We start from the raw sequence: 27,133 nt of genomic DNA, 5'->3' as shown, positions 1-27,133 counted from the left end.
TTCTCTGATTGTTGGGGAGGAGGCAGGGAGATGAAAAGACAAAGATAATTGTAGAAATTAATCTACATCGTTTTGTAAGAATAAATCTGAGAAGTGAAACTCCAGTTACACTGTCGTAGCAAGTTGAGCATCATAAGGAAGGATGAAAGATTGACTCCTTATCTGATAATTACTCTAGTGCCCCAAAGTTAAGTTTTCACAATAAGCATAAAAATAGGAAGAGTGGCTTGGTTATTGTTTTCCTTTTATTATTTCCTCTTATTTTATGTAGACTAGCACCATTTCACTAGTTTCTGTAAGCAGGGTGAGAACCAATTTCTCTGCCCTTTTTCTACAAAGGGAATATCAGAAATACTTCAGATTATGTTAATTTTGTCCAGGGAATGCCTAGTTTCAGTCAGTTTGCAATTAATGAATGTGAACTCAACTGGGGAATAGTTAACCTGTCCTAAAGTAATTTAGATTACTTACTTAAGCCACTTTTAAACATTGTAAAAACTAAAGGTAGACCTTTGAAGAGTATAAGGATGTAAGTTGGGGTAAGAAATTCAGATGCTAATGGTTGAAGACTCTGCTTATAGAGGTCAGAAAACTTGGCTGTTAAAACTTCTTCAGTCAGCATGTTTATAAATACTCAAAGATGAGAAATGTCACTATCTGGCTCTAGGTATAGGAAAAATGCTGTGCTGGTATATCTAACCTTGATAGGTATATTTTGACTTTGACTTATCTTGACGGAAGAAAATTACAGTAATGGTAGTAGTGAAGAACCCCTTAAAATCACTTTACTGTCATGAAAAGCTACATTTAATAAACTCTTTTCAAGCCAGAGTCTTATTGCTCTTTTCTGAATAATATTATAGGTCAGTAGTACAGCTGAAAATGGCAATGAACCGTGATGTATTTTTAAAGACCATAACTCTGTTGTCTTTATTGTTGTTGTTTATTTTTATTTATTTTTGTTGTGGTTGTTGTTTATTTTTAAGTAATTTCTATACCCAAAGTCCTACACCCATAGGACTCAACTCACAACCCCGAGATCAGGAGTCACATGTTCCACTAACTGAGCCAACCAGGCACCCCTCTGTTACCTTAATTAAATGAAGTTTGTGCTCAACATCAATAAGGCATAAAATTAGGGATAAACTGTTTTAAAAGACTCTTACTTACATGCATAGTAACTCTTAATTTTCAGGATGGAAAATCAGTGCCAATGACCATTTTCCACAAGACAGATTCTGAGGACTTGCAGAAGAAACCTCTCCTGGTACATGTATATGGAGCTTATGGAATGGATTTAAAAATGAATTTCAGACCTGAAAGACGGGTATTGGTGGACGATGGGTGGATATTAGCATATTGCCATGTTCGGTGAGTCAGCAACATTTTACCTGGCATATGAGTGCCAGAGCATTGTGACAGATGTCCAGTATAAAGTCTATCAGGGAGCAAAGTTTATTTTTTCATTTGTGTTATTAAATTTATGTATCCCTGAGCATGTGCTAGTGGAAGTGAATTTAACACACTAGTTGATATCCAAAAAACAAAAGGGTAGATTTTTAAGATCTTGTACCAGATTTGTAGAGTTGACATACCAGTCTGTGTATTATCTTAGTAATGTTGTTATTTCCATTTTTTTTTCTAGAGTTTAGGTTCTTCTAAAATAGTCTCTCAAACTAGATCCTTTTTTCCACTCTAACTTCATTTTATTTTCACTATTTTCAAGACACAAATACTATTTTATGTTTCTGCTTAAAATCCTTCTCTACCTTTCCACCTTCGAAATAAAATCCAAACTCTTCAGTGTAATATTTTAACATCCTTATAACCTGGTTTATCTCTGTAGTAATAGCTGTCAATACTGCCCAAACGCGTCCTGCACTGCAGCCTCATTACATCCTTTCACCTGATAAACTCTTTCCCTTTTGTGCCTTTGCACCTGCCATGTCTTGATGTTTCCCCCTTCTTTGCACTCTGGGAACTCATATTCTTCCTCTAAGACGTGGCTTACATTTCATCTCCTCCTTAAGCATTTGTTTTAGGAAGTATATACCTCTCACCTAACAGGTGGATGTTCTTTCTGCTGCTTCTTTGATAACTTTAAATACCCTGTGTAAAAGCAGCAACCACATTGCTTGGCAGCTCTTTTCTTCACCCCCAAACTTCTAATCTTCAGGGCAGATTTTTGCTTTTGTATATTTCTAAGGCCGGCATTTAGCACAATGCCTGGTATACAGTAGGAGGCACCCAAAACATATTTGTTTAGGGGTGTGTGACTGGCTCAGTTGGAGCAGCATAAGTTCAAGCCCTACACTGTGTTTGAGGCCATAAATTCAAGCCCTACATTGCATGTAGAACCTACTTTAAATGAATGAATAAAAAAATGACAGTGACTTATTTTTTTAAGACATATTTATGAAATCCATTTTTGACTGTCTATATCAGAGATTGGCAAACCTTTTCTCTAAAAAAACTGAATAGTAAATATTTCAGGCTTTATAGGCCACATATGGTCTCTATTGTATATTCTTGGTTGTTGTTGTTGTTTTCTCCCAACCTTTAAAGATCATTCTTAGCTCTAAGGCCATTTAAGGGGGGGGAAAAACAGACCTCTGAGTAAATATTTGCCCACCAGCTACAGTTTGCTGACCCTGACTTATTAATATGTTTGCCTCACTAAAAAGATTTTTTGCCCTTTAATTTCAGAGGTGGTGGTGAGTTAGGCCTCCAGTGGCACGCTGATGGCCGTCTAACTAAAAAACTCAATGGCCTTGCTGACTTAGAGGCTTGCATTAAGACGCTTCATGGCCAAGGCTTTTCTCAGCCAAGTCTAACAACCCTGACTGCTTTCAGTGCTGGAGGGGTGCTTGTGGGAGCATTGTGTAATTCTAATCCAGAGCTGCTGAGAGCTGTGACTTTGGAGGTGAGTATACTCTGTTCTCTACTATGTACAGAGTGGGAAGGCATGAAGCCATAAGCTACTCTGAAAAATATTTCTGTTCCAGTTTTACCATAACACAGGAGTATAGCAAAGCTTTTAAATTTTAAACACAGAATTGGAGCTCTATTCTAAACTCTTTAATTACTTCTCCTTTATTTATCCTTTCTTCCATTGAAAGATATTAATGGCTGTTCTCATTAGTTATTTCTTTTTTCTAAAAACATTTAGAATTGGTGGAAAAGAGAGCATATGTGACTCACTAGTTCCCGGGAATCAGGCAGAGGACACTGCAACTCCGGAGTCCACGAAATCCTTTGACTATATTATATTGCCCATGAACATTTCAGTACTAGATGTAGAGGCTCTCTATTTTTAGATACTCCATTCATAAAGGTCTTTAAGTGGGTGGTTTTTCTATATTGTAATTCGAATATTTTGTTTTGACCTTAAAAGTCTCCACGGTTGACCCTTGAACAACATGGGGGTTAGAGACACAAGCACCACCTCCCCTGCCGCCCCCAGTCCAAAATCCATGTATAACTTTGGACTCTGCAAAAACTTAACAGCCTGCCATTGACCAGAAACCTTACCAATAATATAAACAGTTGATTAACACATATTTTATATGGTCTATAAATTATATACTGTGTTCTTAAGATAAGCTAGAGAAAAGATGTTAAGATGATCATAAGAAAAATACATTTGGGGCAGCCCTGGTGGCGCAGCAGTTTAGCGCCACCTGCAGCCCAGGGTGTGATCCTGGAGATCCGGGATCAAGTCCCATGTCGGGCTCCCTGCATAGAGCCTGCATTTCCCTCTGCCTGTGTCTCTGCCTCTCTCTCTCTGTGTCTCTCATGAATAAATAAATAAAATCTTTAAAAAAAAAAAAAGAAAGAAAAATACATTTGTTTATACAGTACCATATATATACTTACTTAAAAAAAAAATCCAGGTGTGGGACACCTGGTTGGCCCATGGTTGAGTTGAGCATCTGCTTTTGGCTCAGGTCCTGATTCTGGGATCCTTGGATCACATCCCACATCAGGCTCCCTGCAGGGAGCCTGCTTCTCCCTCTGTCTCTGTCTCTGCCTGTCTGTGTCTCTCATGAATAAATAAATAAAATCTTTAAAAAAAAAAAAAAAGTGTAAGGGGTCTTCCATAGTTTAAACCTGTGTCTTTCAAGGGTCAACTGTATAATCTTTTCCTGGTGTCCGAAATTTAGAAGTATTATAGCCACTTGTTTCACTTTCATCATTTTGCTCCTGGTCAGACTCTAGAAAACAAGGGCTGGGATGGAGAGAGTAAATTATTTTAGGTTTCGTTTATGGGGTATACACTTTAGGCTTCTCTTAATAAGTAAGTGTTAAATAATCCTGATCTACAAATCTACTTTTTTAGGTAGAAATAAATGCTAAGTACAGAGGGAAGAAAACCTATATACAAAGATAGTAGCAGAGTTTCTTACAATATAAAAAAAAAAAATACAACTGATCTTTGATTTTAGAAATTAGAAAGGAAATCATCCAAAATGTGTGTATAAGAGTATTTACCCCATGTTGCTTGTAATAGTGAAGTAGAATCAACCTAAATATCCAACAATAGAGGATTCATAGTTTTAATTAGAAGCACCGAATACTAGCTCTGATTAAGCAGAAAAGAGATTTATTAAAAGGTATTGGGAAAGGGCAGGCATAGAACCAATCTTATAGAGGCTACACGGCCAGAAACATATCCATATATACCATAAAACTGGCCCAGTGAAGCTATCACTGCCGCTATTGCTGGGCACAAGTCACCTTATACTCCCAGTGCTGCATCTAAAAACTCAACATAAATGTGTCGCTTTTGCCAGAAGAAATTCTCTCTGGTCCCTACTTTAAGCCACAAACTTCCCATTCAAAGTCTGGAGCACCACATTATTATGTCTGATTTGGTAAACCCAAGTCATGTAGCTACTCCATGCTGCGGGGAAAACTGAGAAGGGAACTACCTGGCATTTAACACCTCCATACTTAGAGGCAGGCTCTGCCTCATAAGGTTAGGAATAGTTTAAATGCAAAAAAAGTGGAGCCCAGATGCTAAGCAGCCAGAAAGAATTACATTTGCCCACTAGGTTAATGTTAATACAAGAGAAAGCTGAAAAGCATGTTAACAGAAGACTACAAGTGAAAAAAAAAAGCAGCTGCCATTTTATTAAATGTTTTAACACTGGTTATAAGCCAGTGAATGTTTTTTCCTCCTTTGAGGTTGTATATTTTCTAGATTTTCTTCAATTAACATTTATTGCCTTTTTTTTTATGTAAAATGTCCAACTGGTAAGGAATTATTCATGTTGGGTTTTTTAAATTTTTGTGAGAAAATAAATTTAACATCTTAACCATTTTCAAGTATACAGTTCATATGTGTTAAGTATGTTCACATTGTTGTGCAACCAATCTCCAGAACTCTTCATCTTGCAAAATCAAAACTCTGCACTTATTAAATAGCAACTCCCCAATTCTCCCTTCCCCTTAGAACCACCACTCTGCTCTGTCTCTATAAATTAGACTCTACCTCCTACAAATGTAATCATACATATTTATCTTTTTGTAACTGGTTTATTTCATTTAGATAAGGTTCAGGGTCTACTATTATCATAGTATATGTCAGAATTTCCTTCCTTTTTAAGGCTGAATAATATTCTTTGTATCATTGTGTATATTTTGCTTATCCATTCATCCATCAGTCGACAGACACTTGAGTTGCTAACATCTTTTGGCCGTTGTTTATAATGCTGCTATAAATATGGTTATATTCTGTAAGAACCTGCTTTTAATTCTTTGGGATATATACCTAGAAATAGAATTGCTGGATTATATGGTAATTCTGAGTTTAGTTGTTTGAGAAACTAGCATACCATCTGCACCATTTTACATTCCTACCAACAGTGCATAAGGGTTCCAGTTTCTCCACATCCTTGTTAACACTGTTATTTGTTTTTTTTTTTTTAAGTTTTTTAATAGTACCCATTCTAATGAATGTAAAGTAGTAGCATTTCTTACTTTTATATAAAATACGTGTATAAATAAAGGCATCAAACTAAAAAATTGTGAAATTAGAAAACATTTTGTTTTTGTTTTGTTATACATATGTGTGTGTGTGTGTGTGTGTGTGTGTGTGTGTATACACATATATAAACATGACGTATAACATCATCATTTTCAGAGTCTGAAAACCATAAAGGCCAGTTATAAAATCACAGCCCCTAGTTAAGGACTGAGTAGTTAGTCCACCTCCTGGGAATCCACATGGCTTCTTGACTTTTGTTCTCTCATGTCCATATGTATATTCATAAAATAAAATGTCTTTCTGAAACTCATTTTGACAACTTATTAGTCAAAATTTAAATTTCTTTGGCTTTTTTTTTTTTTTTAAGGCACCTTTCCTGGATGTTCTCAACACCATGATGGACACTACACTTCCTCTGACATTAGAAGAATTAGAAGAATGGGGAAATCCTTCATCTGATGAGAAACACAAGAACTACATAAAACGTTACTGTCCCTATCAAAATATCAAGCCACAGGTAGTGCAAGTTGTGATACACTATCCTAAAGTGATAGAAAAGATCATCAAAGGGATACTTACCATGCTGAGGCAGGAATTTTTACTGGGGTTTTAAGTTATTTCTGCTCAAAATACCCAAACACCTCTCAGCAACATCTCTGTTAATACTCAATTTAATAGTTCAATAGAATAGATTAGATATGATCATGGTCTTGCTAGCCAAGGAAAGGCTATTCCAGGTAGCAAGTGGTCTAGTACTATAATGCTGTTTATCTCTCAAAAGCAAATGAGAGGGACGCCTGGGTGGCTCAGAGGTTGAGTGTATGCCTTCGGCTTAGGGCATGATCCTGAAGTCCCAGGATAAAGCCCCACATCAGGCTTCTTATGGGGAGCCTGCTTCTCCCTCTGCCTGTGTCTCTGCCTCTCTCTCTCTCTCCCTCTCTCTCTCTCTCTCATGAATAAATAAAATCTTAAAAAAATGATAGATAGATAGATGTATAGATGTATGTATGTATGTATATAAAATCCAATACTCACCAAACTCACTCTTCAGAAAAACAAATGAGAAGAAAATATATCTGGCACCTAGATAAAAAAAAATTGGAGGTAGTTCTTTTTCATAATCTATAGGGTAGAAAAGGACCATAAGGAATAATGTCAACTTTGCATCTATTTTCTTTCAGCATTATCCTTCTATTCATATCACGGCTTATGAAAACGATGAGCGTGTACCTCTGAAAGGAATTGTAAACTATACTGAGAAACTCAAGGAAGCCATTACAGAGCATGCTAAGGACACTGGTGAAGGTAGGAGACTATCTGTATGCAGGGAATGTAGCTAAATGGACTATTCCCTTCCACATACTGCTCGGTAATACACTTTACACTGTAGACTAAGTCATCTGCCTGTGATTTTGGACAAAAATTGGTTTTCCTATGTTGACTACTCAGTTGAGTCATATATATAATAACTATACTTGTCTCTTTTTGAAAGGAAATATTAAAATAAGGTAGGCAAGGCACAAAGAAAAATAAGTTTAAACATCAAATATAAAAAAATAAAATAAAATAAAAAAATAAACATCAAATATAACTTATAGATGTACTGTCATAAAACATTCATTTAATAATATTAATTGAGCCATTATTCTTGGAATCCTCTAAAAAAGAGATTCTGAAGCTTTTGCTCTGGAGCTTCAGTGCCCAAGCTAGCTGCTGTAATTTTCTCTAGATCTTTCCATTTCACTGGACAAGAACTATTACCTTTCTTCTTTAACAAGACCTTCTGGGCTTATGGTGGGAGGGACCCCTATACAAGTTTTCAGTCACCTTGTTTTCACTCCATGCTTCACACTCACCTACTACAATAGAAGCTATTTCCAGGTCACAGACTCTGATTCCATAGGGCCAGTTGGCTTCCTCTTGTGTCACAACCTTCTCCATGTGGCCCTCCAAGTGTCTTCCATCTAGTGTCTTCAGCCACTGGTTCTCCTCCTCCTGCTTTCTGTTTCAGACGTCTGCCTTCTACTGCTTGCCCCCTCCCATCTCTTTCTTGGTGGTGATAGTTTATGCCTTTTTCCTTCATTTATTATTTTAATAGCACATGTGGGAGGAAAGAGGGTGAAAAATGAGTCTCAAAAAACCTAATTGTTTCATGTTAATTCTTTCAGGTTATCAGGCCCCCAATGTTGTTTTAGATATTCAGCCTGGAGGCAATCATGTAATTGAGGATTCCCACAAAAAGGTATGTTATCAAGCCCCTCTCAGTTTCCAGATGCACAAGTAGAAATGTGTTGCAGTTAACATTTCAGTGGTTGCATCAGGGTTTATGACAGCTGCTTCATTAACTGTCAAGGGGGGGTGGGGAGGAAGAACAGTGAAGTCAGTCAAGAAAAAGGGTTCCCTCTTAACACTTGTAAATGAGATCTATTAAAGAAAGTAATGGAATCTTAATTTTTGGGAGCACCTTCTGCCTCTGTCCCAAATAATAAAAGTACCTTTGCCATAAGTTGCTGACTTGAGGCTTAGGTGAAGACGGATAGACCAAGAGCTTTAGCACTGGAGTTTTACAACAGAGGCCTTCTAATTTTTTAATGTGTTTCTTTTAGATTACAGCCCAAATTAAATTCTTGTACGAGGAACTTGGACTTGACAGCACCAGTATTTTCGAGAATCTTAAGAAATACCTAAAATTCTGAAATGCTGCATTCCATGAGAATTGGAAACACTGAAATATTTCATAGTCTTATTTCCAATTGGGTAAGCAAAAGTGAGATTTTTTTTTAAGTTAGTAATTTTCTAAAATTTGCTTCTCCATTCAAACTTTGTCTAATGTACATCTCACTTGCTTATGTCATTCTCTTCACTGGTGCATATGCCCCTCAGCCTGGGAAAGTAGTTTTCAAACCATGCTCCTCAGAAGGACATGGAGTTGGGGGTGAAGGAAGGATTGGTGACAGCACAACTCTCCCCACACCCCCATCAGAACAGCTTTGTTTTTTGTCTGTTCTAACATTTTTCTTTGAAAAGTTTACAAATCAAGGTCCTGCCTCTTTGCTAGTGAATGTTTTTAAGACACTTCAGCAGTAAGTCAAACTCCAATTTTCTATGCCTGTATTTTACGAAAAAGATAACATTCTTCTTTCTAATATCTGGAGTCCTGAGGTACCGATCATCTCTTGTATTAATACTATCTCAACAAAGTTACAAGTTCTGCAAGTGATAATTTTATTATTTTTTAAAAACATTTGGGAACCTTTGCATTCAAGCTGTTTTTACCCAGCAGCATGCTATACATGAAGTTACTGCAAATGCTTGTAGTAAAACAGAATCCCAGTGTCTTCATCTCTTTCATAGAGGTGCCTAACACAAGCTGTGCAGTATGTTTAATACACTGGAATAGCATGCCCGATTGGAAACAAAACATCTGTCTTTGAAAGCTGTTTGGTGATGAAGGAGATTGTTCGTGTTGTATTCAAGGATGAGGCCTTCTCCTTTATCCAGTAAAATGGCATTTGTATCAACTGTATTGCGATCGTCAGCAGAATTAGTACTTAACCTTATTCTCATTCTTGCGGGAATGTTGGAAATCATTTCCTGGAGATTTACCAGTGATAATTCTCCAAAATTCAGAACCACAAGAAAGACTCTATCGATGCCATCCAGCTCTCTTGCATATACAACAGAGCGGCTGTCATTCCTCAAATAGCAAAACCAGCCCCTGCTGAGGAGCAGGTCATTGGCATGAAGCAAACTTAATTCTTGATATAACTTCAATGCTGATCCGGACTGAGTCTTTTGGACCTATTTAAAAAAAAAAAAAAAAATCAACATAAATGTTTGATTCTAAGAGTTGTTTGGGGTTTTTTAAATATATTTTTAGTATCAAATAGAAACTTCCTTCCCCAAAAAATTTGCCTCAGTTTGTGCTTCTTAAAATGACTACCAAGTTATATGTATTGATAGGTAGATAAGAATAGTTTAACTATTGAGAGGTATTGCAAATTCAGGGAGTCATCGTATACACAGTGCTCTGCTACATCTTGGCCAGAGATGATGAGGGACCAAATTTGACTCCATTCAGGAATCCCTAACCAAATGTCCATGTCTAAGTTATCTGGTGTTTAACTTGCCTAAATACAGTCCCTTTATGCTACATTGTAACTAATAGAAAAGCAGCCACTGTGGCTGTGGACTCTGAGGGCCTCTCTGTTCTGTTTTGTAGAATAATATGTGGGTTGTTTTAACTTCAGCAGATCTGTATTCCTACAATAGCTAATGGTGAACAGGAGGTTGCAAAAAGGGATAAAAAGCAAAATGCTTTCCCTAAAGGGAAAGTTAAAAATTGTACTTCTTTAATGTGTGTCCATTAAGGAAGATCAGGCTTTATTTCACAGCTATATAAAAAATATACAATTTAATGTTGTGTTTTCCTTTAACATTTCAGGCATCTTCTCCTGTTATTATGTTAAAATGTCATTTTAATAATGACAAGATAATATTCTATTGGATGGATATACCATACTTAATCATCTCTCTCATTTCAGCATTCAACTTTCTAATATTTTCTGTGCATCCCTCATATTTGAGTTATTTATTATTTAGTACAGAAAGACAATTGCTATGTCAAAGAGTATGGACACTTGATTCATAATGCCAAATTAGTCTTCATCAGAGCTATTGCCAAATCAGTGGTAATGTTCATTTCCTTGGACTCTTGCCAGCCATGTTGACTGCAGTGGTGGTGTTGGCTGTTGTTGCTGTTACTGTTGTTTGGGGGCAAGTGCCTAATGTGTGGTCTTCAGTGAACATCTACTGAATGTCTGAAAAAATGTTTATTCTCTATTAACAGGTACAAAGGTATTTATGGTATATGTATATGGTGTATGTATATGACTTGTCAAATTACTATTAACATTTCCTATAGCCTTAGATAATGCATGGAAAAGTATAGTTCAGTGCCACTCACAAAGAAGTGCCCAGCAAGTATTAACTATTATTTGTGTCTCCTTCCTAAAAGTATGTTGACATGTCTCTCTGTAATTGTGGATTTGTCACTTTCTCTTGACATTTCTCATAGTACTTTTTTGTTTTATAAATTTTGGAGCTATTGTTAGATGCATAGATTCATGACTTGTAGTGGAATGTTCTTTTATCAATTTTTGAAAATTGCATTTGTCTCATAACGCTTTTCATATTGAATTCTATTTTGTCTGCTATTAAATATTTCCACACCTGCTTTTTGTAACTTTATTCTTCTAGTAGGAAATGCATGCACACAGTATAAAATTTATGAGAACAATATATAAAATAAGGTTTTTCCTAATACCACCCATAGCTTTTCACTTCCTGTCTCAGAAATAGACACTATTATGATTATGTGTGATACATGTTGTGCCTGTGCAAACATGTACGTCTACTTTTTCACTATGGCATGATACCATTATAGATGCTATTTCTTATTTAGTACATGTTAGAGATAGTTTCATAATATCAGTGCATTCTTTTTTAAAGCTGCATACTAGTCCATTTTATAAATTAACCATAACCAAGTCAACTTTCTATTGATAAAATATTTAAATCATTTTCAAGTCATCTTTTTAAAAAAATGATGTGATAGGGATCCCTGGGTGGCGCAGCGGTTTAGCGCCTGCCTTTGGCCCGGGGCGCGATCCTGGAGACCCGGGATCGAATCCCACATCGGGCTCCCGGTGCATGGAGCCTGCTTCTCCCTCTGCCTATGTCTCTGCCTCTCTCTCTCTGTGTGACTATCATAAATAAATAAAAATTTTTTTAAAAATACCAAAATTAAAAAAAAATGATGTTATAGAGATCCTTGAATATTTATCATTTTCCACATAAGCAGGTAGTCACAGAATGAAGTTACTGCGTTCAAAAGGTTAGATGCATTTTTGGTTTGATAGCTATAGCCAGGAGGCAAGCTTTATTTTTAAATTTTTATTTTAGCAGGTCTTATGTCAGATTTTGTCTTGGTATCTTAATCTGAGAGTTTTTATCTTCTAGTAGGTGAATTTCACCATTTATATTTGTGATTATCATATGTTCAGATATAATCCTATAGCCCTTTATTTATAATTGTGCTATTTTCATCCTTTTTAACATCAAATTGATTTGATGTAATATTTTTCCTTCTAATGTTCTTTGAAAATTATACACTTAAAATTGCAGTGCCCATTTAAAAATATTTTTTTCTTGACATTTGGAGCAATGCTGTCTAACTGTACTACCTGCGGTGCTGGAAGTGTTCTCTATCTGTGCTGTCCAATGTGGTAGCCACTAGCTACAGTGCACTTGAAATGGTGCCAGTGTGTCACAGAAAGTGAATTTTTCAGTCCATTTAATAGTCTTAGTGGTTAATGGCCACTAGGCAGCTCAAATCCAGAGTGAGTTACTGTTTCCATGCCCTGAAAAGACCATGCTGCCTGCTCTCCTGCCACTTTCCATATTTAGAAGTCAATCACTAAGATTTTTGTTTCAGAATATCTTCTTTACTTTTTTTTACATTGTATATCAAAAAATATCCTTAAGTTCTGTTGGTCCTTTCCTGACTGTGTTTTATATATCATGTCATCATGTCTTTTTTTTTTTTTTTAAAGCCATCTCTACACGCAGTTTGGGATTCAGAACCCTGAAATTGAGTCACAAGCTCTGAGCCAGCCAGCACCCTACATCATTGTCTTTTTAGATTCATTTTTTGAGTTCCTGATTATTCCTTCAGAAACTATATATGCAAAAATTGGGGTCCTTGCTTTTCCAGATCTATATTCTTGAATACTAATTTGAATGGATACAGGATTGTAGGTATAGAATCAGATTTCCATCACACTTTAATTAAAGATTAAAGTTCTAACGTGTTCTAGGATCCTCTTGAGAAGCCAGTCCAACTCTCAGTCCTTTCCTCGGGCAAGTTTGGTTTTGGTTTCTACATACTTTTAGGGTATTTTCTTTATTCTTGCCATTCTAGAAAAGAAAATTTCTCTGAGTGTAGTTTCTCTTCTCTTCTAGAAACACCAAAATTTTTCTTGTTTTATTTTGCTTTTTTACAGTGCATTCTGGGAGGAGCCTCTGGATCAGTTTTCCAACACCCTAATTAGAATTTCTATTTCAGTGTTTCACAGTGTTCTACACTTCTAAGATATCTAATGTTTGCTATATCCCCTCTACTTTCTAGTGTTCCGGTAAGAGTGGAGTGTCTCATCTTAAGTTTTCTCAAATATGGTGTGATTCTTGGTGATCCGTTTACTTTTGCATTTTTGATACCCCTTGTCTTTAGTTGCCTACCTCTAATAATTATGGGAAGCTTAATTTTACTTTCCTTTAGAAGTTACTTAAATTTTTACCTATCTCTAGGGCTTTTGTGGATTTTATTAAATAGCATTGCTTGAGACATTTTGTTACTCATGATCATTTGAAAGGCTTGACTAGTGTTATAGAAAAATTTTAATTTGCACTTGCACTTTTTCATCTTTCTGATATACATTTTTATGTAGGATTTCTTTTTTTCTTTTCCTTATTCATCAAAGACAGAGAGGCAGGGGGAGAAGCAGGCTCCCTTCTGTGAGCCTGATGCAGGACTTGATCCCGGGATCACAACCTGAGCCAAAGGTAGATACTCAACCATTAAACCACCTAGGAGTCCCTATAGGATTTCTTTTTTTTTTTTTTTAATTTATGATAGTCACACACAGAGAGAGAGGCAGAGACACAGGCAGAGGGAGAAGCAGGCCCCATGTGCCGGGAGCCCAATGTGGGATTGGATCCCGGGTCTCCAGGATCGTGCCCTGGGCCAAAGGCAGGCGCTAAACCGCTGCGCCACCCAGGGATCCCCTCTAAAGGATTTCTTATGTATAGGACATAACAAAAATCAAGAGATTTAATCCAAAACACAAATGTTAAAATACATATTTTTTGTTTTCAAAGAGCTATGAATATATAAAACAAAACTAATACTATATCCCTGAAGCCTCTGGCGTTTGGATCAGGGAGCTGTAGGAACAGGACGGTTTGCATAAAGCCCAAAACAATAACATGGGAAGACTACACTTACTGTGGTGTGAGCATTGTCAAATCACTACATGTACACCTGAAACTAATATAACATTGTATGTCATCTATACTTCGGGGTAAGGGGAAATTTTTTAGGTCTCGTGGAATGCTAGTAATTTCTCTGGCACATGATTCCACTTGGAGCCATTTCATACTGCTCTGGTCTAAGGAAATATACTTAGCACTTTGCCAAATTGAGCAAACCAGTTTTCTAAACAGGAATGCACAGATTCCAGCAAATCCAGCTGGATCACCCAAGAACAATAAATAGTATGGGCAAAAGCCAAAGGATGTACTTTTCCAGAACAGCTACTTTTATGAATTCATTGACTTTTATGAACGTCTTGGTTTCTCCAGGTAAATAGCCTTGATGGGTCTCCCTATCTTCCTTTTGTGGGCAGGAAAGGAAAACAAATAGCTGGTCTTGCTAGTGAATAATATATTCTATACTATATTTCACATGGTGTACTTATGTACCAGTTTGTAATGATTTAAAAACTGTAAGAGAAGTCTATGTGATTGATTTAGGGAGAGCATCAGTTAAAATTTTAGTTACCCTCAGGGTGACTGTATAGTATCAGCACAGAAACTCATTTCCTGTTTCTGGAATCAGATTAACATTTTGATACTTACGTCAACATTCACAGTATGGTAATCTGAACTGGTGGGTAACCAGGTGTGATTGGCTTCAGAAAAACCAGCATTTGAGCTATTGTCCCACTGCATTGGTGACTTTGAGAGAAGAGTATTCTGTGTCGAAAGACCATAAAGAGAAAACATTGGTCAAGTTAGTAAAAGAAATATCATTTGTCCATAATTTACTTCATAATTAATTCCTTACTTAAGCCAGCTTCGCACTTTTTTTGGAAAATAGTGACATCTTGAGTTTCAATAAACTATAGTAACTAGACTTTGATACATGCTTGGAGTCTTTGCTTTTTTTCCCTAAAAATGAATAATGTAGGATTTCAAAATGTACCGTTACCAATTCATTCTGTGGTACAGTGATGCAACCATATATAAGTAAGAGGACAATTCTGTCCTCTTTTATCCAGCCTAGTTGTTGCTCATGAGTGCCCATACACAAATTTAGGAAATGCACACCAAATAAATATTAGGGAAATTGGATCTCCTAACATTGAAAACTAACCATACAAATTATTTCAGGTTCACCCAACAACACAATTTTGAGATTCATAAAACAAAAACAAAATAAAAACCACTGAAGTCTGAGGCTGTGCATTTACATTTGTTAACGTGAAAGGACGAATTTTTTTTTTTTAAAAAGGACGAATATTCTGTGTTCAAAGAAATCTAGCAGTACAGACAAGCAGTATAATTAATGATCCTAACTCCATATTTCAGGTAGAGGGCAATAAGTAATATTCCAAACTCAAAACATGGGATCTCAAAGTCTAATGTGCCTACGAATCAGATGGAAAGCAACATAGATTCCTGGGCTCTACAATTCAGTTGTATGTCTCAGGAAACAGCATTTTTAAGCCCCCAACCAAGACAGTTGACTAATAATAAGAAAGGAAAGCAGAGAGTAATCATTTTCAGCCATAGAATAGGAATAGTAAATTCTTATGTTAACTTACAACATCATAGCTTTCATTGAAATTTGTGACTAAAATATTTCTCATTCCTATTTCTTCCCCATAGTAAGTTATGGGAGTTCCAGGGAGTGTGAAAACAAGCATGTTCATGATGTTGACATATTCTTCCCCAAAACGAGAAGTTAGCCGGGCATTGTCCGGTCCACCGATCTGAAAGGCAGATATTTTAAGAACACAGCTCAATATACAGTTTTCTGGAAGATTGACCCTATTCCACAAAAAGTTCATCTTTGGGTACCTTGGTATCCGCAAGCCTGGATTTGAGTCCCAACCCCGCTACTTACTGTGTAATTGATCAATTTACTGTCTTGGCATTAGGATTAACAAAATGGTGGTAACAAGTTTCTTCATTGAGATTGCAAATACAAAGTTTATGATGGTGCATATTAATATTTTCTCACATTTGGATAAAAGAATATGGACAAGAAAGAAAACAAAAATGTTTCTCCTGTAGCACAACAAGGAGGGAACAGGTGGAAGGAACAGAGGCAGCAGAGATTTCTAAGGGGGGCGGGGGGTGACTTCTGAACTATTTAAAAATTTACACCAAATTTTATAGGGAAATGTACATAGCCCAAGAGTAAATTTTCGAAAGTGTTTTCTATTTTTAAATTTGGCTATTTCTATGTTAAATGCTCTAATTACATAATATTACATGTTATCTAGTCCTTACAACATCATAGCTTTTGTTAAACTATACCATATATACCACAACTCAATTTCATATACATATGTTGAGCATGGCATTTTACTATTTATAAAGTACTTATAGGGCACCTGGCCGGCTCGTCAGAAGAGCTTGCAACTCTTAGTCTTGGTGTCATGAGTTTGAGCTGCACATGGATGTAGAGATTACTTAAATAAACTTTAGAAAAAAAAAAAGTAATTTCACACGTACATTACATCTTATTGTCCTGCTCCATTGTCAGGTATTGTCTCCATTTTACTAAAGATGAAACAAGCTCTCTGAGAAACCACATCACTTATTCAAGGCAGGGGATGGTGTAAAACCAGCCTTTGAGAATAAGAACTTAGTTGGATCATTATAAACTATTATTCTATTTTTATGGCCAGAAAAGTCAAATTTTGCTTCTGTTTGTTTTCATTATCTTGAGAGCCTTTGATAAGAAACTATGGTTTCTCAAGCTTTGTGGACTTAGAGCACTTTCTTTCTCAGAACTGAAATTAATATTTCCACAGATAGTTCACAGCAATGGACAGAAATCCCAGTCACCTATGATATTGGAAACTCAATATATGAAAAAACAAGTGCTAAAACTCCATTATTAAATTTTGTAATATAGGGGGCACTTGTGGAATGGTAGGGGAAGGACCTCTAAAATCTCTACCATAAAAGCAAGGAGAATGCTGGCAAAAACTAAAAATCCACTGTTTCAGAACTCTGGAAACTAGCTAAAGGCTTTCAACCATCCAAGAAGCATTTACTCAAGAAAAATGACAGGCTTTATGTACTTTTAACTGGCCTTGAACTCCTGCCCCTGAGACCCATGATAGCCTTCCAAACTATCTTGGAACTACCATAGCTGGAGAGGCAGAATAAGTTTAGAGTTCACCAAAACTCAATTTAGAGAACTGTCACTATTTGGCCTAAGCACTCACTTTTAGTTGGATTTTTTTTTTTTTTTTAATCTGAGAAATGCCCTGTCCCCAAGGTATTTGCCAGAAACAGTCAACAACAATTGTTTAACATCCCACCTGCCTGCAGTGGTGTTACCAATTGGGGGTTCTACGGAGACTGACCCGACTTTAAAAGCTGGCGGAAGAGGTAACCATACTGGCTTTTGAAAGTCTAACAGATTCTTGGAATCCAGAACACATGCAGATGCCTTGAGAAGGCTCTCATCTCTCACCTCTGGCTAACCTTGAAACTCCATGCAAGCAGAAAGTGAAGACTAAAATCTACAAACTGTCTTCCAGAGTGGTGAAAGCATGCCCCAACACACACACACAAACACACACAGCCCCTTCAGCAAAGGCTGGGAGACTGGTTCAAGGCAGTTCAGGAAGCTCTTCCAATTGTTAGCTGACAATGATCTCCCCGAGCAGCCACACCCAACAGAACACATTTTACAAAATTAATTCAAGAACATCACTGAAGAAACAGCAACAATAAACAATGAGGAGGAAGGAGAGAAGGGGATTTCCTACATTAATACGTTATTTAAAATATCCAATTCTCAACACAAAAAGGAATACAAGATATGCAAAGAAACAGGAAAATATAGCCCATACATAGAAAAAGCAGTCAGTAGAAAGTGCAGCTGAGGAAATTCAAACATTGGACTAGTGGACATTAAAATCAACTACTATACATATGTTAAAAAACTAAAACAGAATTTAAAGTGTGAAGACAATAAAAAGAATACAAACAATAACCAGAAAGAAATTTTCAGAGTTAAAAAGTATGATCACTGAAAGGAAAAATTTCACTAGATGGACTGGACAGACCTGAACTGGCAGAGAAATCAGCAAATTTGAAGACTGAGGAGTCAAAATTACCTAGTCTAAGAACCAGAAGGAAAAGAATGAAGAAAAAATATGAAAAACCTGGTCAGAAGCTGGAACAGACAGGCCTGGCTCACTAAATAATCACTGATGAAGGGAAAGGTTAAGGTCACTTACAGACAAGATATACCCCTCATTTTAGGGGTAACTGTTTAACCAGCATACCAGCAGCAGATATGCTGCCCCAGGCGATGAGGACTTACCATCCAGTTAGGCCATTTTCCTTCTGGCATGTTTTCCATCCAGGATGTGATAACCTCAAACACACTGTTCCCAGAAAGAGTATTTAGCTTACTGAGATAATCGTTGAAGGGAAAGTCTGCTTCTTGAATAAAAGGCAATCCATAGTACATCATGGTCCTGTCAATGCTCTCTCCATAGGCTTCAGTCCCCATGAACCTGGAAGAATTGGCAGGGTGCAGTGTCCTCAGGGCCGGTCAGAAGACTGGGAAGCATTCTGCAGCTCCTTCAATCTGCCTATTAACCATATTTGGAAGCATAATCGAGCCAGATGGCCAAGTAATAGCATGCTGGGTGACCTGGACAGTTTCTCATTTCTCATGGACAATAAACCCAAGAACTAGCCTAATACTAGGATGTGTCTAAGAGTTAAACACATTTGATTTCAGTCAATATTGTTCTCTTCCTCCTAAATCTGATTAAAACTCAGTAACTTCCATGAAGCCTATCAATTCTGATCACTGGTTAGAATCTACAGTGTATGTCTGCATATCATGAAAGGGGGCTTTCCCCAGAAACCTCTTGTCTATACTATACTATACACTATTCCTATGAATCCTTGTAAAGTCTCACAATAATAATTGGGTTCTTGGTTCTCTTGGTTCTTAAAAACCAAAACTCTGGGGGCACCTGGCTGGCTCAGTTGGTAGAGCACGCGGCTCTTTATCTCATGTTGGGAGTAGAGCTTCCTTAGAAGCAGACACTATTTAGGGAATGACACATTAGCCTGAAAAGACCCATGTCAATGCTGGCTTTACCTGTTTGAGGTAAGTGCACAGGTATTTCACTCCCATCCCTGCCATTATTACTCCCTGCATGACCATTGCCTTTATGCTCAAATTCTGTTTTCTCAACTATAGAATAGGGATGGCAATCAGAGAGGACCTACTTTAAGGAGGAGAAATTTAATTCTTTCTGTTGATACTATTGGGTGATCTGTATACACATAGAGGCTTTGTGAATGTCTATTACATGTCAGTCCCTGTTTTAAGTGCTTCATGATCTCATGCAGTCTCATAAAACCCTGACGGGTATTACTATCACCTTTTAATTAATGAGAAAATGGGACGTGGGTCAGTGAACCAACCCAAGGTCTCAGCTGTTACACACAACTCTTATCTTAGGTCCATCTGATCACAAAGCATTGTGCTCTACTAGCAGTTTAGCTGAAACATTTGGATTCATACTGTATACTAGACACCAGCAGACCAAATTGTAATGATAACAATAGAATACTTAATGGCTAACATTTAGATTATATTTTATCTTTTAAGTGATTTTCACAAAAATTCCTATGAAGTAAATGCTGATGCACATTATTTTACAAATAAGGAAACAAAATCAGCAAAGTTAAGCAACATGAAGGAATATACTACGCCTTGGCATAACCGAATTATAATACATTGTAGTCATGGAGGTTTGTTAAATAGTTTGAATCTCTTGAGAATAACTGGCTGTGAAGGATAAACTACAGGTCACACCCTTCGCCTGTGAAGAACAGAATTGTGTCCTGTAGTTACCTGTATCTCCCAGGCTCCCTGCTGTACTGGTCCATCGTCTGCCGGAAACTCCGGACAATGTCATGCATTCCAACTTGCGTGGTGGTGAAGTCATGGTACAGCTCCCAGTAGTGTGTGACCGTGTCCTTTGGAAACAGAAAAGCACGACTGCCATCATTTCACATGACAAATCCCCATAGCTGGCCTTACACAAATATAGACGTTCTCTTCAAAGGGCTCAAGCCAACGCATACATGCTGAAAGATGATAGTAGGACTTTCAGTGCTCATGGGGTTTTGTGGCTGCAGCATAATATTAATGGCTATTATTAACTGTAGGTCTAGTAAGCTTTACTGAATAACAATTACAAGTGTATTTAACAGAATCCTCCTCCCAAACGTTTAATTTCTCCTAAATGCTGCACTTAAAGGCAAAGAAAACATACAGTTCATTATTACACCTATACTTGGTCATATGCCTGTTTTACAGTATCTCATAATTAGCAAGGTTACTTTGAGATTTCTTCTCCAAGGATAAGTGCTCTCTGGGATTGAATAATACACACACCTTCATTTTTCCTATTGGAAATCATCTGCTTTCCCTACCCCACCAAAAACTGGCCTTTGGTTCATGACATGCTCTCATAATTAGTCCATGAATTGCCAACTTTAGTTAATTGATTTGGTTTAATGAGATCAGTAAGTAACCATAAATCTGTTACTCAGGACAAAAGCTAGACACTTGATAATTAAGCATCAATTTCATTTTTCTTTATTAAAAGGGCATCATGCTATATATGTTTTAGGGTTTTTTCACTAAACATTACACTGCTAAGATTCACCCATATTGTGTGTCACTGTAATTCATCTATTTTGACTGATTCATCTATTTTGACTGATACAATATTTCCATTGAATAAATCTACAAATCCATTATTTTGAAACCCATTTTAGGACTCCTGTCTATTTAGCCATTGAACGTACAGTGTCTGTAGAGTGTTGGTCAACCAGAAGAGCAGAGTGGTATCCTGATTACTGTTTCTCATGTGTGACATGGGGGGAAAGGTGAGAACTGCTGGTGTAGCTACCAGACTGTAGCAAGGGAGGCTTGGTTTATAATTCTGTTTATCACCTCTGTCACCCCTGAAAAGTTGACTTCTCTAAGATTTGCTAAATGGGGATCATGAAATGTCTCATGAGCTGTTACAAAAGCTAAATGGACTATCCTAAGTAAACACATAACATACAGGAGACACTCAGCAAGTGTTTGTTCCCTTTGGTGTATCCTTTAATGACAACAAAAGCACCTGGGGAATTACAGGCCTCCTCCTCACTTGAACTTGAGTGAGATGACAAAATCACAGTGAGTGGTTACAGCTCTTGGTGGAGTACAGTGTCCATGCCCTCGGAACCCTTGTCACCAAAATACTTCTTAAGGATGCTCTACACCAAAGAGAACCAATGGAAACATCTAAGAATATGGATTTGAAACTCCTGCTTCCTGAAGAAAATGATTCAAAGCACTACCTGTAGGGGTACCTACAGGGCTGGGCTCAGTGGAGCATGTGACTCTTGGGATTATGAATCTGAGCCCCATATGTTGGGTGTGGAGTTTACTTTAAAAAAAAAAAATGGGACGCCAGGGTGTCTCAGTGGTTGAGCGTCTGCCTTTGGCTCAGGGTGTGATCACGGGATCCGGGATCGAGTTCCACATCAGGGTCCCTGCATGGAGCCTGCTTCTCCCTCTGCCTAGGTCTCTGCCTCCCTGTGTGTGTGTGTCTCATGAATAAATAAAGTCTTAAAAAAAACACTATGCCTTAAATTCAAATGCATATATTAATAAATTTAACTACATTCTCATCTCTGGTCATTGGTGTCTCATGCTAAAAAAGAAAACATGGATGACATTTTCAGAAAGGGGGAAAAATGATGTTTAAAAACTTTACCGGTATTTGAGCCTTGTTCACTTGAGCTTCATCTCTCAGATGTTCTGCTTCTAGAAGAAATTTAACAGCATCGAAACTAAAACCATCAACACCCTTTGTGAGCCAGAACTGTATAATTTCCTAAACATGAAGAAGCAAAATGCTTTGGTTACATTAACATTATAATCACTTCCCATCATGAAAAGCCATTTCCACATACAAAACCAGCACAGCACTCATACGGTGTATTTTTATCTGGTAGGCGTAGCAGTGTTTTAATATAATGAACTCTCAGCTGCATCTATTGGACTCCCACACTTCCCTCAGATTTGAATTCAGAATGTTCCATTTGTAATGGTTATGAGCGCATTTGCAAAGCTTAAAGAATCACTCAAAAGGAATGAAACCACGCTGAAAGGACTCGGGAGAAACTGGGAACATATCCTCTCCCATGCCCTGTTCCTTAAAAGTCACTCCAAACAGAAAAAATAATCAGCCAAGCATCAGGTCATGAGGGGTTCTTCCCCCAGACTGGGAAATTCCAGAAGGAAAAACTGCAGCTTTCGTTTGTTTCCCTTGCCTCTGACACAGCACCAGGTCCTTAGTGAAGAACACAGTATCAAGCCGAAAGAAGTCCAACATGCTGGGATACTGTTGGGACACTACAAGTACATGTCCCCTGGCATCTGGGCATCTATAGTTGGGGGCCCATGAGACAGGAGAGAGTTACCTCCTGTGCAAGGTGGGTGTAGCTCAACAACATGAAAGGAGATTCCCTTTCAGGATGTTGGAGCTCCCAGAAGAATGGATTTAATAGATTTAATGTGGACACACATGGAGAAAGGAGAGATACCGGTTCTACTTTGACCAGTGACAGTTTATCAGGTAGTGAGATTACAAAGAACATTCTGGACTATTTGTAGGACAGAATGGCCAAGCACACAGGCAGAGACTGACTTGGTCTCTGTTGGGGCAGGTGGGAGGACCAAATGCCCTCGGAGAGCAGAGGGCCTAGATCTCAGCTCCCCACCCCTCCCAGCCAGCCCTATGCTAGCACCAATCACAGGCTACCCTTCTGCAAAGGGACAGTGACTCTCCCCACTTTCTTATCAGCTCATCCTTTGCCAAATAGGTTTTATAGGAAAGTACTTACCAGATTAGAACAAACTGTCCATAATTCAAAGTACTAGAGTTAAGTAGCTAATTGATGGAGGGGAACAGAGTCACAGCTCCCAAATGAAGACTATCCCCCAAAATCACACATTTCCTTTGACGTGTTTCTTGCATCTACATGCGTATGTGGGGTCTCTGGAGTGCTGCAATTCAAGGATTTCCACAGTTTCTACGGACCACAGGCAAGGGTTAACACTGCTGAGGTCAAATCCCTTTAAGGTGACATTTTTGAATAACAAAGCTTGAAAAGCATTTTCAAATCGAAGAGCAGGCTCCTTACCAGTCTTAGCGTGGATGCAATTGAGCCAAATGATGTTAAGCAGGCTCTACCCACACAAAACCCACAAATGTGTTCTTACTAGCATCTTACTCTTACCAAATACACTCATTCAATAAGTATTTGGGCCAGGCACTTAGCTAAACCCTATCATCATGAGCAAACTACAACAGATGTGGCCCTCGGTCTCCTGAATTTACTTAGAATCCCCAACTAGACATCAAATAGTAATGCAAAATTTAAATCACAGCCAGATAGAGCTTTAAAGGAGAGGAACTTGGTAGTACAAAAAGGTGAAATAGCAGGATCTGCCCTGGATGGCAGGAAGTAAGGACAACTGGTTAGCTGTTGAAAGCAAAGTCAACAGAGATATTAAGGGACCCCATTTGCAGAATAGTCTCGGGCTCGAGGGGTCAATTCAGCATGAAGCAAATAAAGCTTTAAGCTTCAGAAACCCTCCCTTAGGCAGGCCCCTTCCTACCTCCCTTCTTCCCCTGTTCTAAATAAACACTCTACCTAATTTTATGCTATTTTAAGAAGGCCTCAAATTTTCACCAGCTTCAGACCCCACTCTACCCGGGTCCACCCCCAGGTGACGCTAAACTTGAGGGAACACAGGAGGTAGAGGCGGGAGGTGGCGGGTGCAGGAAGGACGGACAAATAGCTGTAATCCATCCAAGCCACCTCTGACAAAAATGTGGGAAAACGTTAAATGCCATGCCATTGTAACCATTAAGCTTTGGAGCACTGATTTCCTAGGGGGAAAAAATCTGTTTCTTCATGGGTCCTTCTTCCCTCTGGGGAATAGTTAGCCTTGCCAACTGTTGACCCAGCCATACAAAATGAGAAATGTGTACCCCAGCAAAAGGGTTCTGGCCCTGGCAGGGGTTCTCACTTTAGTCCAAGAAGAGATACTATCATTGTTTAAAGAGACAAAACAGTAAAACCTGGGTATTTTGGGGAGTCATTGTAAATGACATAATCCAAAATTTGCTCTTGAAAAATATTTGCTTTGTGCTATTTATTCTCCCAACTAGGTGAGAAGAGGGAGCTCCAGATCTTAATCGTTAACTCTCTCCCATCTCCAGTTAAGCCCTCCCAGGGTGCCGGGTACAAAAATGGGCACAGAGCCTAGTTCTGCTGGGTCTGGGTGACCCACCAAGGCGCCATGGGACTCTTGGGACAGTACACTGTGTCCCCGATTCCTGTACAACTCCCGTGACATCACAGAGTCCTGGTTTTTCTACCAGGCACCTTTTCATCCTTTTTTTCTTAAACAGCTCACTGCTCTGAGTAAAAAAGGAATCAATTCAACATTACTAATATCCAAATTCACAAAACCTTGAGGCGGACCTCCTCTTCTGCGATGACTGAAATTATTGGGCCCATTTATCTAAAAAACTTAGTTTGGGAAATAGAAAAGCTCTGCTCTTACGTGTGGTGATCTGTAAGACATCGTCTTGAAAGTGACATAAACCCCAGGTCGGCTATCTGAAGAAGAAATGAGAAAGCATAGGATATTTGAAAAGTACAGAGAGAAAACTATATACTCTGTTTATAAGCAAAGGAAAGACCCTACTGCTGTCCAGGAATCCTGGTAAAATTGTTGGCTAACTCCTCCAGGAGCAGGGCATGGAGGAAGGATCATGAGCTCCGGATTCTAACCCACCCGGGAACCATCCCATCTCCCCACTGTCCAACCAGCTGTGTGCATTGGGGCAGCTGCATGACCTCACTAACCCACCTTGCAGTCTCTGTGAGGACTAACTAAGGTATTGCTTCTAGAGTCACTTCACACTTGGGTGTTTATATGATCTGATCTCTCTGCAGTGTTTGACACTGCTGACTGAAATCTTCCAGAAAAATTCATATCCCTTAGCTCCAAGATACCTGCTTCTCGTTTGCCACTTTTCTCTGTCTTTTCTGCAGTCTTTTTTTTTTTTTTTTTGAGATTTATTTATTTATTTGAGAGAGAGCACGAGTGAGATGGGCAGAGGGAGAGGGAGAGAGAGTCTCAAGCAGAGCATGGAGACTGACATGGGGCTTGATCCTAGGACCTTGAGTTCATGACCTGAGCTGAAACCAAGAGCTGGCCACTCAACCAACTGAGCCACCCAGGTGCCGCTAGTCTGCAGTCCTTTAAATATTAGCACTCTTTGGGGTTCTTACCTACTGTTCATTTCATTTCACAGCAGTATTTACTCATTTATCTACCCCTTTATTATTTAACAAGTATTCAAAAAACAAGAAACACCCTGACCTAAATGCCTTACAGAGACACCTGGGTGGCTCAGTCAGTTCAGCTCAGGTCATGATGTCAGGGTCCTGGGACGGAACCCCACGTTGGGCTCCCCGCTCAGCAAGGAGTCTGCTTCTCCCTCTCCCTCTGTCCTTCCCCCTACTCTCTTTCTCTCTCTCAACTAAATAAATAAAATCTCAATTAAAAAAAAAAAAAAACTTTTCCCCATCAACCCTACAACATATGTGCCATTACCCTCTCTATTTTACCAATGAGGGATCCCAGGCACAGGGGGATAAGGTACGTTGATCAAGGTCATAGAGTTAGTAAGTAGAGGCAGCAGAACTGGTACCCTCTGGCACCCTTACTCATTTGCTCTGCTTTCTCCTCCAGGTCTGTACCACTCAACCCCCTTCTCCAAAGTTACTGACTTCCAAAATGCAACCAGAAATGCAGCTGGAAGATCTTCTAACTATGGGCCCTTTAATTTCCACGTGGCAACAATCGGCTGGAGCTCAGCTGCAACTGACCCCCTTCCTCATCCTGGCCGGCCCAGGGCTCTCACTGCAATTACCTGCCTGACCTGTGTAGGCCTTGTCCACATATCAGCAAATCCCAGAGAGTTTTATCTCTAGGCCAGACACATCCCTGAACTCCTTGTCCTTATATCCAACTCTCAATTGAACAGTTGATGTCTCACAGAGAGCTCAAATTCTCCAAAACTAAGACATCCTCCTCCTCTCCTTTCTCTCTCATCACAGGAAATGACACCAATGCCAGTCAAATCTGAAACCTGAGAGTCACACTAGATTCCTGGCTAAGTAACCTGATGATTTCCCTGCAACCCTGAGACACCTCATTGCACTGAACCCTGATATTTTTTCCCTGATGGCTGAACCACCCTCTGCCCTGGCCCCTCTGCCTCTGAAAATACCCCACTCAAATCCCCTCTCCAAAGTTATTGATTTCCAAAATGCAAAGAGCAAATGATTTCCCTAGGATCTTGTAAAGCCAAATCTTCAGCACAGCCCTGCTTCATCCCCCTCTAGTCTCATCTAGCAAGCTCCCTCTCCATATACCATGTCCCAGCCATATTGGACGACTCCAAGCACCTCCAATGTGCCGTGATCCATGCCTTCCCAATGCTTGACCCAGGCCTCTCCACTTGGCTCAGTCCTTCTCATCCGTTAGATATCACTACATCCTCTGAAAGCTTTCTCCGCTCTGTTTCACTCATGTCCAGATTAGGTGCCTGCCCTGTGTACTCCTACCTCCTGCCATCACAACCACTCAATACACTTACTGTAACGGTCTGTTTCATGGTCTACCTCCCACTTAGGGATATAGCCCCAAGATGGCTACAGCATGTGTCTGGCTTACCAACCATCACACCCCTGGCATGTGGTCAATACATAATACCGCCAAATGAGTCAAGGATTTATACTAAAGTGCCTGGCATGTATGAGGTACAATAAATGGCACAGTTATTATCAAGCACAGAGTCGGGTAATTAAGCAGGTTGTGCTTTTTGAATTTTATTTTGAATTGAGCTGCCAACACCATGCTGCTCAGTAGGAACAGAG

At 38.7% G+C, this 27,133-nt stretch overlaps 2 protein-coding genes across 13 annotated transcripts in view; one reads left to right on the top strand and one right to left on the bottom strand.

The window, feature by feature from the left end:
* The window catches only part of PREPL (prolyl endopeptidase like), a 65,999-nt gene extending 47,122 nt beyond the window's left edge, over nt 1-18,877 (top strand). For 8 of the 12 annotated variants that reach the window (XM_025992567.2, XM_025992565.2, XM_072741729.1 and 5 more), the window contains 6 exons: nt 1,196-1,371; nt 2,707-2,923; nt 6,357-6,506; nt 7,171-7,294; nt 8,158-8,231; nt 8,596-11,225. In XM_025992567.2, coding sequence (XP_025848352.1) covers nt 1,196-1,371; nt 2,707-2,923; nt 6,357-6,506; nt 7,171-7,294; nt 8,158-8,231; nt 8,596-8,685 — 831 coding nt within the window. In that variant the 3' untranslated portion in view covers nt 8,686-11,225. Of the gene's footprint in view, nt 1-1,195; nt 1,372-2,706; nt 2,924-6,356; nt 6,507-7,170; nt 7,295-8,157; nt 8,232-8,595; nt 11,226-18,579 lie in introns of those variants that run through there. The other 4 variants (XR_011997876.1, XR_011997877.1, XR_003234015.2 and 1 more) reach the window with 1 other exon arrangement.
* Nucleotides 9,191-27,133, bottom strand: part of SLC3A1 (solute carrier family 3 member 1) — a 36,079-nt gene continuing 18,136 nt past the window's right edge. Inside the window, exons 5-10 of the mRNA XM_072741730.1 lie at nt 21,883-22,002; nt 19,959-20,083; nt 18,402-18,597; nt 15,655-15,822; nt 14,687-14,803; nt 9,191-9,790 (exon numbers count right to left, since the gene is read on the bottom strand). Of these exons, the coding sequence (XP_072597831.1) occupies nt 9,350-9,790; nt 14,687-14,803; nt 15,655-15,822; nt 18,402-18,597; nt 19,959-20,083; nt 21,883-22,002 (1,167 nt within the window). The 3' untranslated portion in view covers nt 9,191-9,349. The remainder of the gene's footprint in view (nt 9,791-14,686; nt 14,804-15,654; nt 15,823-18,401; nt 18,598-19,958; nt 20,084-21,882; nt 22,003-27,133) is intronic.

This window comes from Vulpes vulpes, chromosome 16 (genome assembly GCF_048418805.1).
Source record: "Vulpes vulpes isolate BD-2025 chromosome 16, VulVul3, whole genome shotgun sequence".
NCBI lineage: Eukaryota > Metazoa > Chordata > Mammalia > Carnivora > Canidae > Vulpes > Vulpes vulpes.
Note: the sequence above shows the minus strand (reverse complement) of the source record. Positions and strands in the feature narration are given on the sequence as shown.